Genomic DNA, 26013 nt, shown 5'->3' on the forward strand with positions numbered 1-26013 from the left:
CTTGATAAAAGGTCCTGTTTTATCTGGAAGCTGTTGTGTATTCTGTACTGCCTGGTGCTTTTAGCTGGTCAAGGCCAGTCTTTGCTGCTAAACTGAGCTAGTTTTTGTTTACAAAACCACTCTTTCAAATGGACTACTTGTTGACATTTAAGGGCAAATGCACTGTATAACCACCCAACCTGTTAAGGGTATAGAGAAGGTTTGCTGCCATAAAAAACATTCTGACTCAGATCGCTCAGAAAAAGCTTTCTCTTTAAAGAAACACTGATAGCCACAGTACAGGTATTATTTGTCTCAACAGAAGACATTACAATGCCTTTAATAATGTATTTGCATGTTGTTGTCTGTCTCTCTTCTGTGAATGTTTTGGAATGCCTTGGCTGAGTAAGGCCCCACCTCCTCCCAGTCATAGCTCTCACCTGAGCCCTGTTGGCAGTTCCCCCTCATCCTACTGCCCTCCTCTGCCTGGCCCTGGTGAATGTTCCTCTAGCTCACTGGTCCTTAGGCACCGGTCCCACTCCTCAGGAACCATGTCCTCCTATTCACACTGCCCAGAGAACACCTCTCTCAACCCCAACACCAGGTTAACTGTACCAAGCACCAGTAGCTCCTCCCAATCTGTCTACAGTCAACCACAGGGATCCGGCATGGTCTCCCCAAGACTAACCCCGTTGCAAGTTACTGAGAGCCCTTACACCCCTGGTACATACCCCCACCATGAACCTGTCCTTAAAGACAAGCCACCCCTCCCCCAGAGAGAGAGACACACCTCCTCGCTGTCTATCCGCATCACCCCACCCACTCCCCTGGGGGTCACAGTGCCCCTGCTCTGCCAGTACACCCTCCCCTCAGCAGAGCCCCCGTGGACAGGACCACAGGACACAGGGATGGCTCTCCTGCTCTTTCCCCCTGCAGGCCGAGAAGTGGTATAAACCTTTTCTAGTTTTTACTGACTGAACCATCCCATTTTCCTCTAATGCTCTCTCACTCACAACCATGCAAAGTACCAGTAGCAGACACTCTTCACCAGTCAGTAGTTCATAGTAGCTAGTTTCTCCAGCACTGGATGTATTTTTGTGTCTGACAAGTAGTTTATCATGTCTGCCCAGGAGCACACTGAGGTTTCAATAGCTTGTTAGCGAGTTTGCACTTTCATAGTGATTATGGTAATTAGACCTGATGCAATAGCGCCTTTGAAAACTATGTATTTATTTATGATAAGCCTTAGGAAATTGCAAAGAAATGATTTGCATGTCTGTGTCTGAGACCTAGTCCTTGCATTAATGCAGCATTATTACATGTCTGTGTCTGAGACCTAGTCCTTGCATTAATGCAGCATTATTACATGTCTGTGTCTGAGACCTAGTTAATGCAGCATTATTACATGTCTGTGTCTGAGACCTAGTTAATGCAGCACTATTACATGTCTGTGTCTGAGACCTAGTCCTTGCATTAATGCAGCATTATTACATGTCTGTGTCTGAGACCTAGTCCTTGCATTAATGCAGCATTATTACATGTCTGTGTCTGAGACCTAGTCCTTGCATTAATGCAGCATTATTACATGTCTGTGTCTGAGACCTAGTCCTTGCATTAATGCAGCATTATTACATGTCTGTGTCTGAGACCTAGTCCTTGCATTAATGCAGCATTATTACATGTCTGTGTCTGAGACCTAGTCCTTGCATTAATGCAGCATTATTACATGTCTGTGTCTGAGACCTAGTCCTTGCATTAATGCAGCATTATTACATGTCTGTGTCTGAGACCTAGTCCTTGCATTAATGCAGCATTATTACATGTCTGTGTCTGAGACCTAGTTAATGCAGCATTATTACATGTCTGTGTCTGAGACCTAGTTAATGCAGCACTATTACATGTCTGTGTCTGAGACCTAGTCCTTGCATTAATGCAGCATTATTACATGTCTGTGTCTGAGACCTAGTCCTTGCATTAATGCAGCATTATTACATGTCTGTGTCTGAGACCTAGTCCTTGCATTAATGCAGCATTATTACATGTCTGTGTCTGAGACCTAGTTAATGCAGCATTATTACATGTCTGTGTCTGAGACCTAGTTAATGCAGCATTATTACATGTCTGTGTCTGAGACCTAGTTAATGCAGCATTATTACATGTCTGTGTCTGAGACCTAGTCCTTGCATTAATGCAGCATTATTACATGTCTGTGTCTGAGACCTAGTCCTTGCATTAATGCAGCATTATTACATGTCTGTGTCTGAGACCTAGTCCTTGCATTAATGCAGCATTATTACATGTCTGTGTCTGAGACCTAGTCCTTGCATTAATGCAGCATTATTACATGTCTGTGTCTGAGACCTAGTTAATGCAGCATTATTACATGTCTGTGTCTGAGACCTAGTCCTTGCATTAATGCAGCATTATTACATGTCTGTGTCTGAGACCTAGTCCTTGCATTAATGCAGCATTATTACATGTCTGTGTCTGAGACCTAGTTAATGCAGCATTATTACATGTCTGTGTCTGAGACCTAGTCCTTGCATTAATGCAGCATTATTACATGTCTGTGTCTGAGACCTAGTCCTTGCATTAATGCAGCATTATTACATGTCTGTGTCTGAGACCTAGTTAATGCAGCATTATTACATGTCTGTGTCTGAGACCTAGTCCTTGCATTAATGCAGCATTATTACATGTCTGTGTCTGAGACCTAGTCCTTGCATTAATGCAGCATTATTACATGTCTGTGTCTGAGACCTAGTTAATGCAGCATTATTACATGTCTGTGTCTGAGACCTAGTCCTTGCATTAATGCAGCATTATTACATGTCTGCAGCAAAGGGTTCTGTAGGAAACCAAATGTGTTGTATTGTTGTTATTACAACTGGATCGGTTCCCCAACATTAGATTTGAACTCAAACTAACTAGGAGACAGCACCTTTCCTTCCTCTCTCAGGAACCAGAGCTCCACCTGGCTTTACTTAAACATAACCTCTTCTCTCTTCACCTCCTATCTCCTATCTCTCTCAGGAACCAGAGCTCACCTGGCTTTACTTAAACATAACCTCTTCTCTCTCTCTTCACCTCCTATCTCCTATCTCTCTCAGGAACCAGAGCTCACCTGGCTTTACTTAAATATAACCTCTTCTCTCTCTCTTCACCTCCTATCTCCTATCTCTCTCAGGAACCAGAGCTCCACCTGGCTTTATTTAAACATAACCTCTTCTCTCTCTCTTCACCTCCTATCTCACTCTAAGAGTCGTCACTGCAGTGTGTGCGCTTTGTTTCACTCTAAAGTCTTTTCTCCACGTTCATCTCTAACTTCAGGTCCCTCCGAGACCCCCACACAGAAAGACATCTCCTGAACCGACACTGCCAGCCTACCAGCCCCCCCTAAACAGGCCCTTTCATATCCGTCTCTCATCTGACCCCTCAAAGTCCCCTAGCCACCCCCCACCAGTCCCGGTGGGTCCCCGGACCCACTCCCTGCCCCCCCAGGGCCCCTCCACCCCCGAGCCCAGCCAGAGCGGGGCCAGCTCGGTCCTCAGCTGCTCCTACAGTGATTTGTCCACTGCCGTTCTGGAGGAAGAGCTGCAGCACTGTGCCCTGCTGTGTGCCACCGACAGGAGTTCTCAAACGCCCTCGCCCACCCTCAGCCAGACGTCGGCCATCACCGACGACACTGCGCTCACTGCCACTACCTACACCACCGCCGTCGCTAATGTAACTATTCACCTGCTATCTACCTGACTTGAGCCCTCTCCCTGCAACCTCTCCTCCCTGACTGTTTCAAATCTTTCTTCTGAAATGGGCCTGAGTTTAGTCCTGAGACACTAACCAGACTCCATCCTCTTGGGTTGATTGGTTGATATTCTCTCCCCTCTTCACCTGATGTGAACTGTTGTGCCTCTCCATCCTAAACAGCAGCTTAACAGCTCCTCTGTTTTGTGTTACTGTGCTTAATGCTCTCTCAGGTTAACGACTAATGACATTAGTTCCACAGCTTCTCTCGACTTACTATAATTGTTAAGTTTTAACACAATATCTGAATGTGCCAGACATTATGGGTTCATATCATGTTTTTATTATGCCCCATTATGTTACATCTTCCCTTATTTTACCTTACCCAACAGTTACAGTAGGTGGAAAACAAGTCAACTACAGTGTAACTAAACCATGGTTACACAAGCCTTGTTCCTTTTAATCAATCCAGAGCTTGTGTTTTAACCCAGCTTCCCTTCTGAAAACCTTGTCAATTCCATGTTTGTGGCTGGTTATTCTATTGTACCTTTACAGTGTTGGTAGCATTTTTAATGCTTTCTTTTTTCTAATCAATATGACAGATAACCAAACACTGTTTGTCCATGACAGATTCTCTGTCCCTGACTTCTTAAACGGCGATGAATTTCAGTCTCTTCATTCCTTTCTTTCTTTGTCTGTTTACTAAGCTACTGGTGATGATTCTATTGTATATTCATTCTCTCTCTCTCGCTCTCTCTCACTTTCTCTCTCTCGCTCTCTTTCGCTCTCTCTCGCTCTCTCTCTCGCTCTCTCTCTCTGTCTCTCTCTCTCTCTTTCTCTCTCTCTCTCTCTCTCTCTGTCTCACTCTCTCGCTCTCTCTCGCTCTCTTTCTCTCTCTCTCTCTCTCTCTCTGTCTCACTCTCGCTCTCTCTCGCTCTCTTTCGCTCTCTCTTGCTCTCTCTCTCTGTCTCTCTCTCTCTCTATCTCTGTGTCTTTCAGAACTACATGGCAGTGAATGGGAATGGCGGGATCACAGGCAGCTCCTACAGTCACCTCCAGAGGCCCTTCTCCCCCATGTCCTACCCACCTCCTCCCTCACTCAGCCCCAGCCTTGGCCTCTTAACACAGGCCAGGAGTGCAGGTGAGTACTGCTTGATAGCTCTATCAGTTTACTTCCCGTCTTGAAACCTGCTGTAAATCAGTGATCGACTTAGACACACACAGACACACATACACACCCAACTCTCCAAGGTCATTTGCCCCTTGGCAAAAGAGCTTCAGTCGGCAGTGCAGCAGAGTGTAGCCTGTGCAGGCGCTAGTAAATGTACAGCCTCTCACTCACTCCCATTGCTAACTGAGTGTGTCAGTCCTGCTAGCGCTCCCATGCACTAATAGAGCTCTAACTAGAGAAGAATCACAGGCCAACGCTAGCTGGAGTGTCTAGTGTGAGGTAGAGAGCGAGGGGGAAGAGGCGAAGAGAGAAGAGAGGTGGTGTGTGCTCCTTCGTCTGCATCCAGTGATCTCTGAAATCCCAGTGGCCAAGTGACGCAGATTAAAGCTCTAATCTGAGGGAGGGGATTAGAGTGGCTGAGACCAGGCTCTCTCTTGTTTTTGTTCTATCTTTCTTTCTCTCTTCACTATTATAGTCTCCTGGGAAGGATCTAGTTCAGCATGTTTCTAATCACTATAGGTCCTAGAAGAAATAAGATATGTGTTTTCCTCTGTGTGTGTGGAGAGGAGGTTTACCTTTACCAGAGAGTTGTTGGTTTACCTTTACTCATCAGTGTTTACTGTTTACCAACCTCGCTCTCTGGGACACTGTCTGTCTGTCTGTCTGTCTGTCTGTCTGTCTGTCTGTCTGTCTGTCTGTCTGTCTGTCTGTCTGTCTGTCTGTCTGTCTGTCTGTCTGTCTGTCTGTCTGTCTGTCTGTCTGTCTGTCTGTCTGTCTGTCTGTCTGTCTGTGAGTGAGTGAGTGAGTGAGTGAGTGAGTGAGTGAGTGAGTGAGTGAGTGAGTGAGTGAGTGAGTGAGTGAGTGAGTGAGTGAGTGAGTGAGTGAGTGAGTGAGTGAGTGAGTGAGTGAGTGAGTGAGTGAGTGAGTGAGTGAGTGAGGTGAGGTGAGGTGAGGTGAGGTGAGGTGAGGTGAGGTGAGGTGAGGTGAGGTGAGGTGAGGTGAGGTGAGGTGAGGTGAGGTGAGGTGAGGTGAGGTGAGGTGACCTGGTCTGCAATAGTGTACAGTAGGCATGGTTTGTCTCTTCTTTCCCACTCCTCCCTCCTCCTCACCTTCTCTCTCCTTCCCCGTTTCTCCTGTCTGGCAGAGGTCCGCTCCCCAGGCTACCCCCGTATGAGCCGCCCTCCCCCCGCCACCCCAGCAGAGGAGGAGTACCAGGAGGTTCCAGGAGCCCCAAGGGGAGGCGAGGGGGGGAAAGCCCCTCACCACGCTGGCATCGGCCCTGTGGATGAGTCTGGCATCCCCATCGCCATCAGAACGGTGAGTTGACAAAGAATGTGTGCCAAATGGAACCCTATATAGAGAATATGATATATAGGGAATAGGCTATATAGGGAATATGTTAAATGGGGAATAGTCTATATAGGGAATAGGCTATATAGGGAATAGGATATATAGGGAATAGGATATATAGGGAATAGGATATATAGGGAATAGGCTATGTAGGGAATAAGCTATATAGGTTATATATGGAATAGGATATATAGGGAAGAGGCTATATATGATATATAGGGAATAGGCTATATAGGGAATAGGCTATATAGGGAATATGCTATATAGGGAATAGGCTATATAGGGAATAGGCTATGTAGGTAATAGGCTATATAGGATATATATGGAATAGGATATATAGGGAATAGGCTATATTGGGAATAGGATATATAGGGAATAGGCTAAATAGGGAATAGACTACATAGGGAATAGGATATATAGGGAATCACCTAAATAGGCTAAATAGGGAATAGGCTATATCGGGAATACGATATATAGGGAATAGGCTATATAGGGAATAGGCTAAATAGGGAATAGACCATATAGGGAATAGGCTATATAGTGAATAGGGTAATAGGGTATACAGGGAATAGGGTATATAGGGAATATGGTGCCATTTGGGACACACAGAGTATACTGCTACTACAGTGGAGGATAGGGCTTACCTCTATTTCATACCAGGGTTCACAAGGTACTTGAGGTGCTTAAAGTACTTGAATTTGGCACTCTGAAATTCAAGTACTTGAATACCTTGAAAATCAGACGTTTTCTCAAGTTTATACTTGAAAAGTACTTGAATTAAAATGAGAGGAGAACAGAAAATGTTTAAATATTTTAATATGAAAAGCATTACAAAAATGTATTGGTCCTTCGAATACATTTCCAGGCAGACTACAGAGTTTTATTTCCTCATGCGTTTTGTGCTGTGTTTGCCAGGGGAGCTCGCTCATTCCACCCACACTGCCACTCAGCCCAGGCAGGTAGAGAACTGACTGATTAGGTGCCACCAAAAAATCGATAGCTAAAATGTTAGGCAAATGTAGATACAAGCCTGCCTGGCAAGATATTGATGTTTATGAATGGGTTTTGCCAGACCCAGCCTGGGATGTAGTGGAGGATAAACACACCTTTTTATTTGTGAAATAGCGTTTACGCACCTTTTTATTTAGTTAATTATCATTATTTCACTTAGTATTATTATTATTGCTCAACGCTCAGAAGGCTTCTTGATCTGAGTTCTAATAGTTGATCAACGCTCAGAAGGCTTCTTGATCTGAGTTCTAATTGTTAATCAACGCTCAGGCTTCTTGATCTGAGTTCTAATAGTTGATCAACGCTCAGAAGGCTTCTTGATCTGAGTTCTAATTGTTAATCAACGCTCAGGCTTCTTGATCTGAGTTCTAATAGTTGATCAACGCTCAGGCTTCTTGATCTGAGTTCTAATAGTTGATCAACGCTCAGAAGGCTTCTTGATCTGAGTTCTAATTGTTAATCAACGCTCAGGCTTCTTGATCTGAGTTCTAATAGTTGATCAATGCTCAGAAGGCTTCTTGATCTGAGTTCTAATAGTTGATCAACGCTCAGGCTTCTTGATCTGAGTTCTAATAGTTGATCAACGCTCAGGCTTCTTGATCTGAGTTCTAATAGTTGATCAACGCTCAGGCTTCTTGATCTGAGTTCTAATAGTTGATCAACGCTCAGGCTTCTTGATCTGAGTTCTAATAGTTGATCAATGCTCAGAAGGCTTCTTGATCTGAGTTCTAATAGTTGATCAACGCTCAAAAGGCTTCTTGATCTGAGTTCTAATAGTTGATCAACGCTCAGGCTTCTTGATCTGAGTTCTAATAGTTGATCAACGCTCAGAAGGCTTCTTGATCTGAGTTATAATAGTTGATCAACGCTCAGGCTTCTTGATCTGAGTTATAATAGTTGATCAACGCTCAGAAGGCTTCTTGATCTGAGTTCTAATAGTTGATCAACGCTCAGAAGGCTTCTTGATCTGAGTTCTAATAGTTGATCAACGCTCAGGCTTCTTGATCTGAGTTCTAATAGTTGATCAACGCTCAGAAGGCTTCTTGATCTGAGTTCTAATAGTTGATCAACGCTCAGAAGGCTTCTTGATCTGAGTTCTAATAGTTGATCAACGCTCAAAAGGCTTCTTGATCTGAGTTCTAATTGTTAATCAACGCTCAGAAGGCTTCTTGATCTGAGTTCTAATAGTTGATCAACGCTCAGAAGGCTTCTTGATCTGAGTTCTAATAGTTGATCAACGCTCAGGCTTCTTGATCTGAGTTCTAATAGTTGATCAACGCTCAGGCTTCTTGATCTGAGTTCTAATAGTTGATCAACGCTCAGGCTTCTTGATCTGAGTTCTAATAGTTGATCAACGCTCAGGCTTCTTGATCTGAGTTCTAATAGTTGATCAACGCTCAGAAGGCTTCTTGATCTGAGTTCTAATAGTTGATCAACGCTCAAAAGGCTTCTTGATCTGAGTTCTAATAGTTGATCAACGCTCAGAAGACTTCTTGATCTGAGTTCTAATAGTTGATCAATGCTCAGAAGGCTTCTTGATCTGAGTTCTAATAGTTGATCAACGCTCAGAAGGCTTTTTGATCTGAGTTCTAATAGTTGATCAACGCTCAGAAGGCTTCTTGATCTGAGTTCTAATAGTTAATCAACGCTCAGAAGGCTTCTTGATCTGAGTTCTAATTGCGCCTACCTCTGCGAACGAGTGGAATCATGAATGATTAATGTATGCTCATTATGTTCGCCTGCTCCCCCGGATTTGCCTTGTTAGCAGTGCATTCATTCGCCACTCTGTCCAATGGGAAACTCCGCACACGACATAGACCGAGAGGTGAAACAAACTACCTCAATCCAGACCTATAGTGGAAAGTAGCGAGACGACAATGGGAATTAATTTAACATCCCTCGACTTCTGCCGTGTCCTCCAAACAACCCGCCCCCCCCCCCCGACTCTCGGAGAATGAGTGTATAACCGATAAATAGTCACTGATATGTCAGTCAGATGTCTAGCTAGCTAGATTGCTCAAGGGCTCTGGTCATTAGCCAGGTAGCTAGCTATAACTAAGTGGCTAGAAGGATGAAGTTAGAAGCTAACGTTGCACGGAATCTGACCTCAGCAGACCTGAGCAGGAGCAGTTGACTGAAATTAAGCTAGCTATAATCAAAAGAGTTCTTTTAACAAAATACCTTTTCTTTATAGAGAGTAGTGAGACAGACAGTGGTGAGTCAGGCTGCAATGAAAGAGGCAAAGGAGATAGACAGAGAGAGGAAGCATTGAAGCCAGCAGGGAGAGAGGTTAGTAGTATAATGGTTCCCAAACTTGGGGTCCGAGACTGATGTGGGATCCCCTCAAATTTAAATAGGGTCCCCTGAGAGAGTCTTTAATCTTGTCAAACACATTAATAACTTGTTTCTCTTCAAATGGGTATAGAATACAACATTTTAGAATCAACTAAGGGCCTTTTACTCTGTCGGAATTCACTTTCATGTCATTATGTGTTGGGACAGCCTGTGGGACCTAAAATTTTGTGAAATATGAAGACACTTTCAATGTAAAGACAATTTAATATTATTATTTACTCTGAACAAAAACATACAACCATTTCCAAGATTTACTGAGTTACAGTTCTTATAAAGAAATCAGTCAACATCATCGGTCCTGACTTACCACTCATGTATGTAGTAAATAAGTAGTGAAACACGTATTATTGAGTAGAACTTGTGAGGTGGGGATGAATAGTAAGTAGTTGTTTTTTTTAATGCGGTTGTGGCGATATACTGTCATCTGGAGGCGACTAGAAACAATTGCATAATAGGAACTATAGCAAATTGATGGTCCTTGAAAATATACATCAGTACTTGAAAAAGTACTTGCCACTGTCTGTATGAACCCTGTATACTGTATTTATTTGTATGCGTATTTCTGCATTGTCATGATGTAGGGTGTATTTTTCTGCTAAATTAGACTAGACTACCAAGAGGGAGCTTAGTGCTTTGGGCTTATAGCTTGTTATCTATTGATAATCCATAAGGACTTCTCTGTCAGCTTGTGGTTAAGGATATTTCAGGAAAAAATATATATTCTGAGCTACAGTGTTGCTTTGGTTCTCTACCACCACCAGAGAGATTTTTGCATAGATGAATAGAGGCTTATGTTGGTGTAAAACTCAAAAGGTAAAATGTTATAGTGTACATGTAAGTGGCTGCCTCCTATAAATCATGACTGTGTTCCTAATCTCCAATCAATGCAGGCCATCTGGCCAGGCCTGGCCGTCACAGGACTGTATTGTGGGAGGAGAAATAGATTTTCTGTCCCTGGGGTGTTTTATGAAACCCTGGGAAAAAGCATGCCAACTGAGGTCAGATTCATTGGCCAGCCTGCAAACAACCACTTTGTATACGTCCCAAATGGTATCCTATTCCTTTCATAGTGCACTACTTTTGACCGGGGCCCTGTAGTAGAGGGAATAGGGTGACATTTGGAACACAACGTATATCTCATTATGTAATGGTAAACTGATCTAATACATTGATATGTATACTAATACTGTGGATGTCTCTATGTGTCCACATCTCACTACTGTGTTTTGTGGGTGTTATTTTTGGTAAAATGGTCCAGATTTTGTTGTATGTTTTTCTTAAAGACCGTGGACAGGCCAAAGGACTGGTATAAGTCCATGTTCAAGCAGATTCACGTGGTACACAAACCAGGTAAGAGGTCATTTCCATAACATCTTCAGGATGTAGTTCCACCTAATCCATCTCTCCACTTAGCCAGTCCCTGAGGAGAAGGGATTCTAAATGGGATAGTAATAGGGCTACAGTGACATTGGCCTACATTGAACTACATGCATACATACATACATACATACATACATACATACATACATACACACACACACACACACACACACACACACACACACACACACACACACACACACACACACACACACACACACACACACACATACATACATACATACATACATACATACATACATACATACATACATACATACATACATACATACATACATACATACATACATACATACATACATACATACATAGAGAGAGGGGGGGGGAGAACATACATACATACATACATAGAGAGAGAGGGGGGGGGAGATGACAACAGCTGACTATTTGACAATAGAGCAGCTTTGCTCAGCAGTCTGCAGCTTAGAGAAATGTCATTACTGGGAATCTGACAGTGCAGTTCCTGCATAATGTGAGCCAGCTAGTACTGACCCCACAGGGATTACACAGGTCAGGGGTCACACACATTGACAACAATGACATACAACCATATGCTTCATTTTTTTTTTCATTATGTTTTTTTTCATTATTATTACTACATTGGTGGTGCCTTTTGTAATACCCATATTGCATTTGAAGATGTGTTATGAGCAGTCCATTGGCTCCTTATAGCAGCCTATACAAATATGATAATTCCTGTAATATATTCATAATGCATTACACAAAGATGGTGTTACCATTATCTTTGACCACATGTAGAATAGCTTAAGAAATTAATCACTGTATGAAAACAAACTAAACAGTCATTGCTTTTACACGATGAGTTGAAGTGCACAGCTAATCATCCTACTTTGGTGTTTATCACAGAAAATGAAAATATGGACCCATATAATACCACCCACACAGTAGTGAATACTGGTAAGAAATGTATTATTTCATCACATGAATCACACATGAATCAAAAGTCTGTGTGCTGAGTGCCTGGAATATGATAGAGATACATATGTCATACAAATTTCACCTTTGAATTCATGCCTACATTCTGGATTGCATCTGTTGGATGCATCTGTCACACGCATCTGTTGTTATTACAGATAGACATCATCGCTCAGCCCCAGACTATCGGCCAGCCAAGTCCTTGCAGACCCATGCTCCGCCCCAGACCCACACGTACCGGCCAATGACCAAGAGTGTGTCTGACAACAGCACGTGCAATGTCTTCAGGAACACAAATTCCTTAACCTCGCCCTCATCCATGCCCCCCACACCCCCTCCCATACTCTCATCGGCACATGTTCGAGAAAGGGAGCGCGAGAGGGACAGAGGCACAATAGACAAGTAAGACAAAATTACTTAAAAATTCCTTTCAAGGGCCTCCCGAGTGGCGCAGCGATCTAAGGTACTGCATCGCTGTGCTTGAGGCATCACTACAGACCCGGGTTCGATCCCAGGCTATGTCACAACCGGCCGTGACCGGGAGTCCCATAGGGCAGCGCACAATTGGCCCAGTGTTGTCCGGGTTAGGGGAGGGTTTGGCTGGGGGGGCTTCACTTGGCTCATCACGCTCTAGCGACTCCTTGTGGCGGGCCGGACGCCTGCAGGCTGACTCCGGTCGCCAGTTGAGTGGTGTTTCCTCTGACACATTGGTGCGGCTTGCTTCCTGGTTAAGGAGCGTGGTTTAGCGGGTCATGTTTCGGAGGGCGCATGACTCGACCTTCGCATCTCCCTAGCCTGTTGGAGAGTTGCCGCGATGAGACAAGATTGAAATTGGGAGATAAAGGGGGTAAAATACACTAATTGAAATTATTTGGCATGGTAACTTTTGGAACAAGTGGGCCACTGCATAATAAAATGTCTCTGTATCCTCTAACAAGAAACCAATATGGACCCCCTGACAGAAAGGTGGACACCAGGAAATATCGTGCAGAACCTCGCAGCATCTTCGACTATGAACCTGGGAAATCCTCAATTTTGGAGCAGGAGAGACAGGTAAGACCAGTCACTCGCCACTAAACTAATCCCAGCAAACCGAAATTGGTTCTGTGAAAGTTCCCAGAACATTCGTTAGGTTCCTGTAAATGTTCTCATAACACAAATATTGTCTAGTTGTGCTGATGATTTATATAATGTTTGAATAAAACATTCAGCTGATGTTGCAAGAATGTTCTTTACCTGGAAACGTTTGGGGAGTGTGGTGGTTGTTACAGATGATGTGTAGAACATTTTAGTGAAAGTTAGGAGAACACTCCAAGGATATTTCATTCAAAACATCTTTTAAAAAGTGTTATAAAAAAACATTATTTCAGTGTATACAGACCTCAACTGATGTATGGAACCATTTTAAAACTACCTATGTTGGTTTAGATACAAGCATCATGAAGCCTCTAACATAATCAATTATTTTAATGTTTTTGGGATGTTGTCATCCTAATGTTAGATAAAACCCTAACTAGAACTTAATGGGAATCTTAGCTAATGTTTAGGCATTGTCCCTGGTTTGCTGGGATGACATTTGAACTCAACTAAATTACCCTTGTTGATATCACTCCTCCTAGCAGGTAATTAGCAGTGGACTGTTTCAGCAGCAGACCATGTGCCCTGCAGGGTTCATCTCATTAGCTAAGTGGTTTGAAATGCACCATTGTTCTGAGCCACTTACGTGGAACAAAAACATAGTTTATTTTGTGGCAGTAATTCATTTCAGTGGCAGTGTAATTAGACTACCAAAGGTATTTACTGTTTTCCTCTTTCCAGTAGGGGAGAGTGGGGTAAGTTTAGCCATTTTTTACATTCAGCATCACTCCGTCAAGGGAAATATAATATTATTTCCAACAATGATATCTACATATATTTCAGGATGTTGTCTATCCTTGGAAATAATTCAGAATTCATGTAAACATTACAGTTTTTAAAACATAGGTTGTCCATTAAAAGTGGTTTCTTGGGACAACTTACTCTGGGTATGGGGTAAGTTGACCCGCGAGACAGGGTAAGTTAAGCTGCCTACACATTTCTGTACTGAATTAAATATTACCACTACCTTTTTAAAATCTATTTTTATTTCCCAAACACAATTCAACACAAACACAATTCAGCACATTCACAATCACTGTTTTTGCCTTTTAATAATTTTAAATATTGTTTATTAACAAAGGCTTAACACCGAACAAACACTTTGTACTTTAAACACTTTAAAACATAGGCCAGGCACTGTCAAAACCTCATAGCCAGGTCGTCATTGTAAATAAGAATATGTTCTTAATGAACTTACCTGTATAAATAAAGGTGAAATATATATTTTTAAATATCCCAGCGATAATGCCTTGCATTACGCATGGGAAGAAAACGCTTCAATTTGCTCAATTTGCTGTTGCCTCAACTTTACCCTGTGGCCATAGGCTCAACTTACCCCAAAGCAAACATGTTGACTATAATAGCCCACACTGTTTCTCAGTGAAAGTGTACTGTACTGCTCTGTGGATAGATCAAGGTTCATGTTGTAGTGACTTACTGCCCTCTGCTGGTGTGTTCTTGAGGTTACCCTGTGAATGAAATTAATTTGGCTGGTTACGATGGTTTAAATCCTAAGCAACCTGCCTACACATTGTTTGAAGTACAATACACCAACATAGCTACTGTAGTAGTAGGTCAAAGCTGTGTGCTGGCAACCCTTGGTAGAGCATGGGTGAAGTAGGCATTGTGGTGCTCATGTGAATTTCCTTTCTTTTTCAGCTTGAAACCAATGCCTACTTTGTTTCTAATTATATATTACTTAGTACCTTTTTGCAATTGTTTTCCCAATGTTGCTGTTCATTTGCATCCATTTTACTCTGCTGTTTATCATGGATCATTCTCACCCTTACTCTGTGTTGATTTTCCTCCGCTCCTTCCTCTCTTCTCTCCTCTCCACCCTGTCAATCCAGAATACTAGTAACTCAAACCCTACTGAGGTAGATTTAGAGGATGAGCCTTGGTATAAGTTCTTTGCTGAGCTGGAGTTTGGACGTCCGGTAAGTGAGGGCCTCTGTGGTTCTCTCCGTTAGCCAGCGCCATAAGGTGCTAATGTATTGACCCCTGGCTGCGGCTGCTAGCACTGCAGCCCCATGGTCAGGAATGTGTGGCCATGTGTTAAGCTTGTGCCCCAGTGGGATGAACGTGTTGTGCACTATTAGCATAATAGCATGTCACAGGTGTCCCAAATGGCACTCTACTCCCTTTATATTGCATTACAGGGAATAGGGTGTCATTTGGGAGGCAAGCACAGTGGTTGTGTTGTTCCACTGATGAGGAAAATACTTGACCTCTGTCTGAAGAGAAGCCAGAAATAACTGGCTGAAATGTGCAACAAAATATATAATAATTGACAATGATGATGTCAGTCCATTGACGGGGACTAAAAATGTAATATTTCTGCTCAGTTCATCCAACATTTTAGCAACGTGTTGTCACAGACCTGTAGTGTGATTAGGCTTGTTGTTGTTTTACATGCTTGACTGTTTGGACCTCACAGCAGTAGGGTCGAGGCTGCACAATTCACTGATGTGGAACGCATGTTTGCAGTGAGGTTGTCATTTAGCACAAGAGTGAATCACATGATCTATGGTGTGTAAGACTGCTTGCCATATACTCTTTGGACCTGCCTCACAGCAACTGCTTGAGCACTCTGAGAGCTTTCAACACATTTTCATTTGATTGCTTATGCATGTTTGACAGTAGCTTCTTGATCGAGCTTTATTCATCCTTCCTTTTCTTACTTTTGCTGTGTTTGGTGTGTGTTGTGTTCACGTTTGGACAAGCATTCACAAGTATTTATTTCTTTGTACACACAAGAGTTGTGTAGGTGCACAGCTGTGTGTGTGAGTGATCTTTAACCATGTAACTCTCTCCACATGTTCCTTCTCATGATGCCCCTGCCTCCTCTTCCTCCACTTCCTCCTTCTCATCTCCTCATCCTCTGCCTCTGGGTTCAGCCTCCTAAAAAACGTCTGGATTATATAGTTGAGGTAAACATGCCACTGCATGCCTGTTATTCAGCCCCTACTGTTTATGTGGAGAGGTACAGCAGTAGTAGTAGTAGTAGAGGTACAGCAGTAGTAGTAGTAGTAGAGGTACAGCAGTAGTAGTAGTAGTAGTAGTAGAGGTACAGCAGTAGTAGTAGTAGTAGAGGTACAACAGTAGTAGTAGTAGTAGTAGTAGAGGTACAGCAGTAGTAGAGGTACAGCAGTAGTAGTAGTAGTAGAGGTACAGCAGTAGTAGAGGTACAGCAGTAGTAGTAGTAGTAGGGGTACAGTAGTAGTAGAGGTACAGCAGTAGTAGAGGTACAGCAGTAGTAGTAGTAGTAGAGGTACTGCAGTAGTAGTAGTAGTAGTAGTAGGGGTACAGTAGTAGTAGAGGTACAGCAGTAGTAGTAGTAGTAGTAGTAGAGGTACATCAGTAGTAGGCGTACAGCAGTAGTAGTAGTAGTAGTAGTAGTAGTAGAGGTACTGCAGTAGTAGTAGTAGTAGGGGTACAGTAGTAGTAGAGGTACAGCAGTAGTAGTAGTAGTAGAGGTACAGCAGTAGTAGTAGTAGTAGAGGTACAGCAGTAGTAGTAGTAGTAGAGGTACAGTAGTAGTAGTAGTAGAGGTACAGTAGTATTAGTAGTAGAGGTACAGTAGTAGTAGAGGTACATCAGTAGTAGGCGTACAGCAGTAGTAGTAGTAGTAGTAGTAGAGGTACAGCAGTAGTAGAGGTACAACAGTAGCAGTAGTAGAGGTACAGCAGTAGCAGTAGTAGAGGTACAGCAGTAGTAGTAGTAGAGGTACAGCAGTAGTAGTAGTAGAGGTACAGCAGTAGTAGTAGTAAAGGTACAGCAGTAGTAGTAGTAGAGGTACAGCAGTAGTAGTAGTAGAGGTACAGCAGTTTTAGAGATACAGCAGTAGCAGTTTTAGAGGTACAGCAGTAGCAGTAGTAGAGGCACAGCAGTAGTAGTAGTAGAGGTACAGCAGTAGTAGTAGTAGAGGTACAGCAGTAGCAGTTTTAGAGGCAAAGCAGTAGTAGTATTATTAGTACAGTAGTAGCAGTACAGCAGCAGTAGTGCCCCACCTGGCGCTGAAACTACTCTCAGGAAAGCCTGAAACTACTCTCAGGAAAGCCTGAAACTACTCTCAGGAAAGGCTGAAACTACTCTCAGGAAAGGTTGAAACTACTCTCAGCAAAGCCTGAAACTCCTCTCAGGAAAGACTGAAACTACTCTCAGCAAAGCCTGAAACTACTCTCAGCAAAGCCTGAAACTCCTCTCAGGAAAGACTGAAACTACTCTCAGGAAAGACTGAAACTACTCTCAGGAAAGACTGAAACTAATCTCAGGAAAGCCTGAAACTCCTCTCAGGAAAGCCTGAAACTACTCTCAGGAAAGCCTGAAACTACTCTCAGCAAAGCCTGAAACTCCTCTCAGGAAAGACTGAAACTACTCTCAGCAAAGCCTGAAACTACTCTCAGGAAAGACTGACACTACTCTCAGAAAAGACTGAAACTACTCTCAGCAAAGCCTGAAACTCCTCTCAGGAAAGACTGAAACTACTCTCAGCAAAGCCTGAAACTACTCTCAGGAAAGACTGACACTACTCTCAGGAAAGACTGAAACTACTCTCAGGAAAGCCTGAAACTACTCTCAGGAAAGCCTGAAACTACTCTCAGGAAAGACTGAAACTACTCTCAGGAAAGACTGAAACTACTCTCAGGAAAGCCTGAAACTACTCTCAGGAAAGACTGAAACTACTCTCAGCAAAGCCTGAAACTCCTCTCAGGAAAGACTGAAACTACTCTCAGGAAAGACTGAAACTACTCTCAGGAAAGACTTGAACTACTCTCAGGAAAGCCTGAAACTACTCTCAGGAAAGACTGAAACTACTCTCAGGAAAGACTGAAACCACTCTCAGGAAAGCCTGAAACTACTTTCAGGAAAGACTGAAACTACTCTCAGCAAAGCCTGAAACTCCTCTCAGGAAAGACTGAAACTCCTCTCAGGAAAAACTGAAACTCCTCTCAGGAAAGCCTGAAACTACTCTCAGGAAAGTCTGAAACTCCTCTCAGGAAAGCCTGAAACTACTCTCAGGAAAGCCTGAAACTACTCTCAGGAAGACTGAAACTACTCCCAGGAAAGACTGAAACTCCTCTCGGGAAAGCCTGAAACTCCTCTCAGGAAAGCCTGAAACTACTCTAAGGAAAGCCTGAAACCACTCTCAGGAAGACTGAAACTACTCCCATGAAAGACTGAAACTCCTCTCGGGAAAGCCTGAAACTCCTCTCAGGAAAGGCTGAAACTACTCTCAGGAAAGACTGAAACTACTCTCAGGAAAGACTGAAACTCCTCTCAGGAAAGACTGAAACTACTCTCAGCAAAGCCTGAAACTACTCTCAGGAAAGACTGACACTACTCTCAGGAAAGACTGAAACTACTCTCAGGAAAGCCTGAAACTACTCTCAGGAAAGCCTGAAACTACTCTCAGGAAAGACTGAAACTACTCTCAGGAAAGACTTGAACTACTCTCAGGAAAGCCTGAAACTACTCTCAGGAAAGACTGAAACTACTCTCAGGAAAGACTGAAACCACTCTCAGCAAAGCCTGAAACTACTTTCAGGAAAGACTGAAACTACTCTCAGCAAAGCCTGAAACTCCTCTCAGGAAAGACTGAAACTCCTCTCAGGAAAAACTGAAACTCCTCTCAGGAAAGCCTGAAACTACTCTCAGGAAAGTCTGAAACTCCTCTCAGGAAAGCCTGAAACTACTCTCAGGAAAGCCTGAAACTACTCTCAGGAAGACTGAAACTACTCCCAGGAAAGACTGAAACTCCTCTCGGGAAAGCCTGAAACTCCTCTCAGGAAAGCCTGAAACTACTCTAAGGAAAGCCTGAAACCACTCTCAGGAAGACTGAAACTACTCCCATGAAAGACTGAAACTCCTCTCGGGAAAGCCTGAAACTCCTCTCAGGAAAGGCTGAAACTACTCTCAGGAAAGACTGAAACTACTCTCAGGAAAGACTGAAACTACTCTCAGGAAAGACTGAAACTCCTCTCGGGAAAGCCTGAAACTCCTCTCAGGAAAGACTGAAACTACTCTCAGGAAAGACTGAAACTACTCTCAGGAAAGACTGAAACTCCTCTCGGGAAAGCCTGAAACTACTCTCAGGAAAGACTGAAACTCCTCTCGGGAAAGACTGAAACTCCTCTCAGGAAAGGCTGAAACTCCTCTCAGGAAAGGCTGAAAGTTTACTGAAAGTCTCTTTTACTCCCCAGAACACAGTCACCATTGTTTGTTTTCTTTTTCATAGTGTTTCTTTGTCATGTCATTGATTCAAAGCAGTAGGTTAACGGGCAAGTCAGTTGTTGAGGCTACAGCCATTGTCAACTGCCATGTTTGCTTTTGAGAGTATTACATTATATAATTTGATAATGTGTATAGTCTATATGTCTTAGCTAGAGACAGTATTAATCTTAGCTCAGCATTTAGGACTTCTGCTTTGGTTCAATAGGCTCTGACAGAGACCTTTATGTGGACATGTTTACTAGAGTATCATGTTACATACTGAACAAAAATATAAACACAACATGTAAAGTATTAATTTCTCTATCATATGCCGCCTCCAACGTCATTTTAGAGAATTTGGCAGTACTGTACGTACAACCGGCCTCACAACCGCAGATCATGTGTAACTATGCCAGCCCAGGACCTTCACATCCGGCTTCTTCAGCTGCGGGATCGTCTGAGACCAGTCACCTGGACAGCTGATGAAACTGAGGAGTATTTATTTCTGTAATAAAGCCCTTTTGTGGGGAAAAACGAATTCTGATTGGCTGGGCCTGGCTCCCAAGTGGCTGTGCCTATGGCTGCGCCACTGCCCAGTGATGCGAAATCAATAGATTATGGCATAATTTATTTATTGTTAAATTGAAATTGTTGCATGTTTTATATTTTTGTTCAACATATATCCAGTTTCACCCACATTTTTTCTGACTAGGTAAAGTAGCTTAAAGTAGCTTTCCCCCTTACTGACGAGGTAAAGTAGCTTAAAGTAGCTTTCCCCCTTACTGACGCGTTAAAGTAGCTTAAAGTAGCTTTCCCCCTTACTGACAAGGTAAAGTAGCTTAAAGTAGCTTTCCCCCTTACTGACGAGGTAAAGTAGCTTAAAGTAGCTTTCCCCCTTACTGACGAGGTAAAGTAGCTTAAAGTAGCTTTCCCCCTTACTGACGAGGTAAAGTATCTTAAAGTAGCTTTCCCCCTTACTGACGAGGTAAAGTAGCTTAAAGTAGCTTTCCCCCTTACTGACGAGGTAAAGTAGATTAAAGTAGCTTAAAGTAGCTTTCCCCCTTACAGACGCGGTAAAGTAGCTTAAAGTAGCTTTCCCCCTTACTGGCGAGGTAAAGTATCTTTTGTCTGCCAGTGAATGTTACAGTAACTTCTTTGAGATAACATCACAAATAAGGACTTAAACACTGTAAGGTAGGATTTGTTTCTTTGAATTGTCAGTAAGGGGGAAAGTACTAGATAGGTACTGTACATTATTGATTTGCCATGTACAATGTCTGTACTTCACAGGCAGTGTGATGAATATCACTTCTGATGATACAGCGCTGTCTGTTTTCCGTCTATAGACCAAGTTTGCTATGTATCTCATACCTTGCAAAGTAGCTATTTTACTGTAAGAGTAAGTTACACACTCATCTCAAATAATAAAACTTTACGTGGTCATTAAATGAATTATATGATGAATATATTGGAGGAAGCCACTGTAGAAGTTATGGCAGGAGGTAGGGAGCTAGGATATCGTATAATCAACCATAGAGCTTCCTGGACCTGAGACAGATCGTCATGGGGGGTCATGGCCCGTCCAATGACGTGTTTGCCTGTGCGGTAGCTGTCACTTAGAACAGTATTTATGGTCACCAGTCTGTCACAGTGACACTCCATTCCTGGCAACCGGCATCAGGTCTACTTTTAAAGAGGGTTTTAAAAAATGTGCGGGGCTCTGTTGGGCAGAGAGAGAAAGAGGCAACTAATGAACTATTACCAGGCTTCTGCCTCAGTAGCAGGGGGAATGGTCATCTTCTCCAGCCAGGTGTACAAGGAGTTCCCTGCCTTGTTCGACATTGAAACTCTCGTAAGTGAATCATCGGTGTAGGTTTTTGACAGGGGAACATACCCTTTTCACATTGACAGAAACCAAGGAAAAATGTTAAAGGTTGACGTTGGAAGGTATTCAATTCAGCATTTCATAGATGTTTCCAAAGCCTTGTGTTCTCAAACAGAGGCTGCTGTGAGAGGGTGCTGGGTATAGTATATTTCTGAAGGAGCTCAGTTTGTTTACAGTCTGTCTGTTCACTTGTGTTCTCAGACAGAGGCTGCTGTGAGAGGGTGCTGGGTATAGTAGCTTTCTGAAGGAGCTCTGTTTGTTTACAGTCTGTCTGTTCACTTGTGTTCTCAGACAGAGGCTGCTGTGAGAGGGTGCTGGGTATAGTAGCTTTCTGAAGGAGCTCAGTTTGTTTACAATCTGTCTGTTCACTTGTGTTCTCAGACAGAGGCTGCTGTGAGAGGGTGCTGGGTATAGTAGCTTTCTGAAGGAGCTCAGTTTGTTTACAGTCTGTCTGTTCACTTGTGTTCTCAGACAGAGGCTGCTGTGAGAGGGTGCTGGGTATAGTAGCTTTCTGAAGGAGCTCTGTTTGTTTACAGTCTGTCTGTTCACTTGTGTTCTCAGACAGAGGCTGCTGTGAGAGGGTGCTGGGTATAGTAGCTTTCTGAAGGAGCTCAGTTTGTTTACAGTCTGTCTGTTCACTTGTGTTCTCAGACAGAGGCTGCTGTGAGAGGGTGCTGGGTATAGTAGCTTTCTGAAGGAGCTCTGTTTGTTTACAGTCTGTCTGTTCACTTGTGTTCTCAGACAGAGGCTGCTGTGAGAGGGTGCTGGGTATAGTAGCTTTCTGAAGGAGCTCTGTTTGTTTACAGTCTGTCTGTTCACTTGTGTTCTCAGACAGAGGCTGCTGTGAGAGGGTGCTGGGTATAGTAGCTTTCTGAAGGAGCTCAGTTTGTTTACAGTCTGTCTGTTCACTTGGCACTCAAGCTGCTCTCTGCTCGCTTTCAGAGTTCCCTCCAACAGGCCTCTACAGACAGGAACACAGACAGGCCATCAAGGTAAGTCAGATCCCTCTCTATTAAACAACCATTGATTCTCAAAAGTCTATAGCAAATTATGTTGACACATCTTTAACAAAATGGCCCAGACTCTTTGCTTTGTGTGGAGTTTGTCAGGCAACACCTTACCCAGTGTACTGTATATATGGAGCGGTGTGCTCTGAGTGGGACAGCTGGAATAGCCGTGCCCTTGAGTGCTGTCAACTCAGCCATGAATCTCAGCCCCCCCTACACCTCTTCCACTGTGGCCCGCTAGGGCAAATCTATACTTGTCATCACTCACAGCTCTGTCTTCCAAGTGGGCGTACTGTAATAAACATTATAGCCTACTGTAACAGTATGGATACAGTCAGTAGACAACTGTTATCTGAAGAAGAGTTGTTGATGAGGCTCACATTCACATCTCATACTGGGAATTATGTTTCATCCCATGAGGAGGAATGGTTTGTGTGTGGAATACTGGTCATTTTAAAGACTCATTAGGAGGCATGCTGTTGTCTGGCAAAATAACACTAAACCGAAGTTGATGATGTATGAAAATAAATACTAACGTAAGCAATTTACTGTTGGTCTATTTTGATTATACTACCGTTCAAAAGTTTGGGGTCACTTAGAAATGCTAACAATGTCTACACTGTATTTCTGGTCCAATTTATGTTATTTTAATAGACAAAAAATGTGCTTTTCTTTCAAAATCAAGGAAATTTCTATGTGACCCCAAACTTTTGAACGGTAGTATAGCGTGAATTAATGTGTGGCAAACTCAGGACTTAACCTATCTATCAGTGTCCACAGCTCAACCAGTGACTACAGGAAGAGGAGGAAGTCTGAGGTATCAGCCCAGCAGCCCAGACCAGCCAGCACCCTGACCACAAGCCAGAGTACATCCAGCAGCCTGTCAGGGCCCAATAGCACCACCAGCCACAACCCAGTCTCCTGGCCTGTAGAATCTCCCCGTAGCAGCAGTTACAGCAGCGGCCTCAACTCCTCAGGACGGCCCTCTGAACCCCCACGTAGCAGTAGTTACAGCAGCGGCCTACGCAAGCCTGTGGCAAGCTCCTCCCCTGCCTCCCCCTCCAAAGCCAAAGGTAGGGCCCATCTCTGAACCTCACTGGTTTGATAGAACTGAGAGAAGACAGATACTGAAACAGACCACATCAACAGTTGCTTAGACTTATGTATTTCAATTTAAAAAGCAGTGTAACGTTTGTCTTGGAATGAGAAGTTTTAAAGTGTAGTGCATGCTTTGTGCATTAATCTATGAGTGCTATGGAATACTTTATCCTCTGTGTACTATTTCCTCTCTGTGGCTAACAACCGTCTGCCACTCAGCTATGTATAAACATTATATTCTTATCAGCTTTTTTTTATTGTGTGTCTCTCTAACCCCCCTCTGTCCTCAGCTCTTCCTGGCTGATTTCCACGTGAACCTTTTAATGTCTTCTCATGTCTCTCTCTTACCATGCTGCTCTTGGTGGATATACCTTAAGGTGGGGATATTAGCAACACCTACTCAGCCCATTTCAGTTGTCCAGGTCCCTCTCCAGGTCCCAACCACAATACCTCACATAACTCAGTGTTTCCTTGTCTTAATGATGAGGCTTTTGACTGTGTTGAGCCCCCTGAGGGCTCTGATGAGAGCCCTGATGTGTGCCTGAAGAACGGCTGGCAGGCTCATATCCAGAGCCAGAATGCCGAGGCCTGGAGCTCTGCTGAGGAAAAGCCAACCTCTCCCAAACTCAAGTCCTGGAGCTGTGACGACCTCCTGGCAGAAGATAGAGGATGTCCGGGAGGTTCTGTAGGTTCACAGGTTCGCTCCGAGAGTGTAGACTTCCTGTCACGTGAGCAGCAGGGCAAAGATCTCAGCGTCTGTGACAGCCCCCTGAGAGAGCGAACCCAGCACCACTCGGCCCACGATGCACCAGGCTTCCTCAAGCTGTACAAGAAGATGCACCACATCAACAGGCAGGATCTGATAGGCTCCCAAAGCTCCCAGGTCATCTGCTCTGTGAAAGCCCGGATCCTGGAGTACGAGAGCGAGCTGCACAAGGACCGGCTGGCCGGCTGGAGGGGCTACAGCGAAGAGGTGCCCCAGGACATGGTGCACAACAGGATCTCTGAGTTTGAGAGCCTCATCCAGAAGTCTAAGTCCATGCCCAACCTAGGGGGTGGGGGTGAGGGTGAGGTTACCCCGGGGGGCCCGTCCGGGAGGGGCAGCAGCCCCCAGCGATGCTTCTCCATCGAGTCCCTGCTAGACGAGGACCCCCCTGCCAGGAACCGCCCTGAGGGCCAGCCACACTACCCCAGGATCAACGCCCCCACTACCAACAACTGTGTGCCCATCCACATCCAGATCACTGGAGACCACCACCACGTCTACCCCCAGAGACCAGCTTCCCAGCAGGAAGTCTACTCAGACAGTGATCACGACGCCATCAGGTCCAATCTCAGTGACTTCATCCAGATAGAGGGATCTTCCTTCTGTAGTGAGAGTGACTACGACCGCTGCTCTCGGACGTCGTCTGAGAGCCCCTACGGCTCAGGCCACTATCACCACCAACACCGTCATCATAACCTGAACCATAACCAGCAGAAGCACCTGGTCAGCAACTGTAAGGGCCGATGCCCTGCCTCCTACACACGCTTCAGCACCATGCTCAAACACGAGAGGGCCAAGCAGCTGACAGCCGAGGACCCAGAGTCAGTCCAGTCCAAGCTGGCCTTCCTTGTGAGTCCGGTACCGTTCAGGAGGAAGAGGGGCTCCCCTCCCCACAGCCACAGGCAGGCCGTCTCCACCCACAGCAGGCCCCCTCCCTGCTATAAGAGCTCCATGTACGAGGCTCTGGACGAAGCCCTGAGGGACATCTATGAACACATCCGGGCTGAGAGGAGGAGGGGCAGCCTGCCCGACAACAGAATCCTCCACAAGCTCCTGGACGAGCTGCTGCCAGACATCCCAGAGAGGAGCTCCTCCCTCAGGGCACTGTGCAGACACAGCCCCAGCCCGGGACCCAGCCCCGTCCCTGGGCCCCAGACCCTGGAGCAGGAGCAGCCATACCCCTCTCAGCCTGACGGCATGCCCAGCCCAACCTGCTACCAGCCTGAACACAGTGCCTCCTATCACCTCACAGACCCCAACAACAACAGCCATGTCTGTGAAGATGACTACTACCAAGGTGGATGGTTCTCATAAACACACCCACCAGTCCCCTCCCATCTCCCCCGACCCACCTCTTTCTCACCTTATGGGTCGTCGTTGTAGTTTGAGTTCTTTCCATTTCCCCTCCTGTCCCCTGCACCACTACCATTCTCCACCCTTCTTCGGAGTATTGTTCTTGAGTAGTGACCTGTGAGTGGTTCCATCTTCTGGAATGTCTGAGAAGCATGATTCCCTCCAGCAAGTCACCCGCCCCCCTAACTCTGTTGTATTCATCAAGTCACCCCCCTAACTCTGTTGTATTCATCAAGTCACCTCCCCCCTAACTCTGTTGTATTGATCAAGTCACCCCCCTAACTCTGTTGTATTCATCAAGTCACCCCCCTAACTCTGTTGTATTCATCAAGTCACCTCCCCCCTAACTCTGTTGTATTGATCAAGTCACCCCCCTAACTCTGTTGTATTCATCAAGTCACCCCCCTAACTCTGTTGTATTCATCAAGTCACCCCCCCTAACACTGTTGTATTGATCAAGTCACCCCCCTAACTCTGTTGTATTGATCAAGTCACCCCCCTAACTCTGTTGTATTGATCAAGTCACCCCCCCTAACTCTGTTGTATTGATCAAGTCACCCCCCCAACTCTGTTGTATTGATCAAGTCACCCCCCCAACTCTGTTGTA

General features: G+C 44.4%; 1 protein-coding gene across 1 annotated transcript in view; it reads left to right on the forward strand.

The window, feature by feature from the left end:
• The window catches only part of LOC139391187 (sorbin and SH3 domain containing 2b), a 66790-nt gene that overhangs the window by 21380 nt on the left and 19397 nt on the right, over nt 1-26013 (forward strand). Inside the window, exons 4-16 of the mRNA XM_071138777.1 lie at nt 390-926; nt 3310-3705; nt 4723-4864; nt 6039-6211; nt 10894-10960; nt 11879-11929; nt 12106-12349; nt 12886-13000; nt 14935-15021; nt 15982-16014; nt 22125-22174; nt 22961-23262; nt 23665-25350. Of these exons, the coding sequence (XP_070994878.1) occupies nt 390-926; nt 3310-3705; nt 4723-4864; nt 6039-6211; nt 10894-10960; nt 11879-11929; nt 12106-12349; nt 12886-13000; nt 14935-15021; nt 15982-16014; nt 22125-22174; nt 22961-23262; nt 23665-25350 (3883 nt within the window). The remainder of the gene's footprint in view (nt 1-389; nt 927-3309; nt 3706-4722; nt 4865-6038; nt 6212-10893; nt 10961-11878; nt 11930-12105; nt 12350-12885; nt 13001-14934; nt 15022-15981; nt 16015-22124; nt 22175-22960; nt 23263-23664; nt 25351-26013) is intronic.

This window comes from Oncorhynchus clarkii, chromosome 31 (genome assembly GCF_045791955.1).
Source record: "Oncorhynchus clarkii lewisi isolate Uvic-CL-2024 chromosome 31, UVic_Ocla_1.0, whole genome shotgun sequence".
Lineage (NCBI taxonomy): Eukaryota > Metazoa > Chordata > Actinopteri > Salmoniformes > Salmonidae > Oncorhynchus > Oncorhynchus clarkii.